The sequence below is a fragment of the Vanessa tameamea genome, chromosome 14 (genome assembly GCF_037043105.1).
Source record: "Vanessa tameamea isolate UH-Manoa-2023 chromosome 14, ilVanTame1 primary haplotype, whole genome shotgun sequence".
NCBI classification, from domain to species: domain Eukaryota; kingdom Metazoa; phylum Arthropoda; class Insecta; order Lepidoptera; family Nymphalidae; genus Vanessa; species Vanessa tameamea.
Window position 1 is genome coordinate 10,783,638 of NC_087322.1, and position 3,029 is coordinate 10,786,666.

The 3,029-nt window shown below is 32.0% G+C and overlaps 1 protein-coding gene across 1 annotated transcript; it reads right to left on the bottom strand.

Moving 5' to 3' along the window:
* Positions 1-470: 470 nt before the first annotated feature.
* Positions 471-929, bottom strand: LOC135193643 (bifunctional endo-1,4-beta-xylanase XylA-like). The gene has a single exon (XM_064217017.1). The coding sequence runs from the start codon at positions 927-929 to the stop codon at positions 471-473; it is 459 nt and encodes a 152-aa protein (XP_064073087.1).
* Positions 930-3,029: the final 2,100 nt, after the last annotated feature.

Here is a 3,029-nt window from a genome sequence, read left to right on the forward strand (position 1 = left end):
AACATAAACGCAATATTTGAAATGCGAAAGTAAATCTTTTTTCCCTTAAACCAATTTTGAAATTGATATAAAACAAGTTTGAACCCTACTCTTTACAACTAAAAACTGCGATCCTGAGAAGTAGTAATAAATATTTAAGCAAACGCGTGAAAAAATATAAGGGTCGATGTATTACTAACGTAAGTGCGATGAGATCGTTTGGAAAATGTTTATATAATCCCATCATACGAGTAATATATAATAATGTGACCTTTGTATTTTTCAGGTTTCATTCTAAAGCACTAATCCTATTGATATGGAACTATATTTTAGTGAACAGTGAGATAACACAAACAACTTGCACTTTTACTGCCAGTCAAAACTCGTAAATATCGGTCTAGACGTTTTCGAAATTTGCCGTTACAGACAGACTGACAGACAATTTTACAACAGACAGTTAAATTTATAAGATTATTAAAATAAATAAAATATTATTCTATTCCAATCCGTGCCATTTCGTTTGATTCCGTTCCATTCCGTTCCTTTCCGTTCCATTCCGTTCCATTCCGTTCCATTCCGTTCCATTCCGTTCCATTCCGTTCCATTCCGTTCCATTCCGTTCCATTCCGTTCCATTCCGTTCCATTCCGTTCCATTCCGGTCCATTCCGTTCCATTCCGTTCCATTCCGTTCCATTCCGTTCAATTTCGTTCCATTCCGTTCCATTCCGTTCCATTCCGTTCCATTCCGTTCCATTCCGTTCCATTCCGTTCCATTCCGTTCCATTCCGTTCCATTCCGTTCCATTCCGTTCCATTCCGATCCATTCCTTTCCATTCCGTTCCATTCCGTTCCATTCCGATCCATTCCTTTCCATTCCGTTCCATTCCGTTCCATTCCGTTCCATTCCATTCCGTTCCATTCCGTTCCATTCCGTTCCATTCCGTTCCATTCCGTTCCATTCCGTTCCATTCCGATAATAAGATTAATAGATAAATATTGCTTTTTACTATTTGCAATTCGAACCAGTAGTTTTAGAAATATTAAGAGATATTTCAATAAACGCGTAATAATTCCCCGCGTGTACTGTGTAATGTATTAACATAGTACGAGCGAATGTATCGGCTGGCGAATATTTATACCGATGTACAGACTAGGATAGGATGGCCGCTTCGCTGGCCGTAAGTTATAACTCCATAATAACCAAGTACCTTTCCCGAGAACTGAGTTCTAAAAGGATCTATAAGATAAAAATACTCAATAATAATTAACCTAACTGTATATTTGAAGTAAACAGTAACTGTTTAAAAGCAGGGTATATATAATTTATATTTTAATTTTAGTCACAAACGACTACAGTAAAATATTTCTAGCTAAATATAGAACATCTTCTTATATATAAAAATAAGTGGCATTTTTCGTTGTCACTTTATAACTCAAGAACGGGCTCATCTACCCAAACCAAATTTTCAGGGTATGTTCCGACTATTTAGTAGATGGTTTATGTGAAGTTTGCACAAAACCGGTCGAGTGGTTCTTCATTTATCACATTTTTGTAACAAATGATTTCAATAAATGGCGGGTCTTTTGTTTATGGAGATTTTTTATATGAGAATTGTCTGTCAAATTAAAAGTATCAAATAAAAATGAGTACACTCATCCACCAGTTTCAATAGGTAATACGTCTTAATTCAATTTATTATTTCCAAATAACCCATGGCATAGCAATAAATACTGGCATGTAACACAATTTCTTATTTTAAACATGATTGAGCTGTCATTAGAAATAATACAAAAATCAGTTAGAACATCGATTCGTTTCTTAAAAAAATATATTACTTAATTGCTAGCTATTTAAAAATTAAAATCATATAAATATTTATTTACGTTTGTCGATTTAAAAGTAGCTTGTACTTTCAATTTTTACATACATTACATAATATATATAAACTGCAGCTATGCTGAAACGAGAAGAATGAAGTTCAAACATGGGTAAGCATTGATGCTTCAATAAATATATACATTTTATGCTTGTCCGTGAAGAAAAACATCTTACGAAAAGTGTATGTATCAGATACCACAACACATTTTTATGGATGATCGAATTGTGTCAGTTTGGTGATATTCTAAGCCGAAGTAACGTGGAGACGGAGTATTTAATCTACTTCATTCCGAAGGGTTAGCAAGTAAATCGTAAGAACTTCAATAACTGCATAGCTTTTCTCAGTAAGTATATAACGAGTTGGAAAAATATATCAACAATCATTCTTTTATTATTAAGGATCACAGTCTTGAAATAAGGAAAATCCCACCGCGCACAGTTCAACGTAAAGGATAACAAAATTGTAATTATACGTTTACGTGGTTAATTAACTTGAATATTTAATCAAACGTCGCTTAGAAGTTGTGGGCTATCAATCATAGTACCGTTGAATATTTTATACAAAAATTGCAGACCTTAAAGTTTCTTGTGTTTTTCTAAAGAAATTTCAATATATTATGACATGTATTTAGTTACTATCATTTCTGAAAATAAATCAGTTAGAAGCAGATGTAACCAGTTTTTCCTTATTTTACATTTTTATTTATTTTAAATTTCGAATACTCATTCGTTATTTCAATGTTACGGATGAACCTGACAGTTAGCTGTCATGAATGAGAGGATTCATATTTAAATTAATACGCGATTAATGTTCATAAAAGATAGATTAAATTTCGACTTAACAATATTGAAATATTTTAAAGCAACAGTTGGTTTTATGTAATGGAGTTATTGTTATTGCGGCACGTGTATGAAATAAATATTATCATATGTTTTTGTGTAATTAAATGACTCGTAATAAATGCTTGCATATCTGTTTATTGGATTTTAAAAATATCTTGTTTAAACAGTACTCTGCCTTATGGTTTCAGTTTTTCATTACATTCCTCACTAACAGGAAAAAGATTTTTAGTATAAATATTATTTTTCTATTAGCTAATAATGGCTAAATAAAAAAAAATAATAATTTCAGTATTTCAATTTATTTTAATACAAGAACACGAAATCATG

Coding starts and splice junctions, on each gene's coding strand:
- LOC135193643 (XM_064217017.1), bottom strand. CDS start 929: ATGGAACGGAATGGAACGGAATGGAACGGAATGGAACGGAATGGAATG.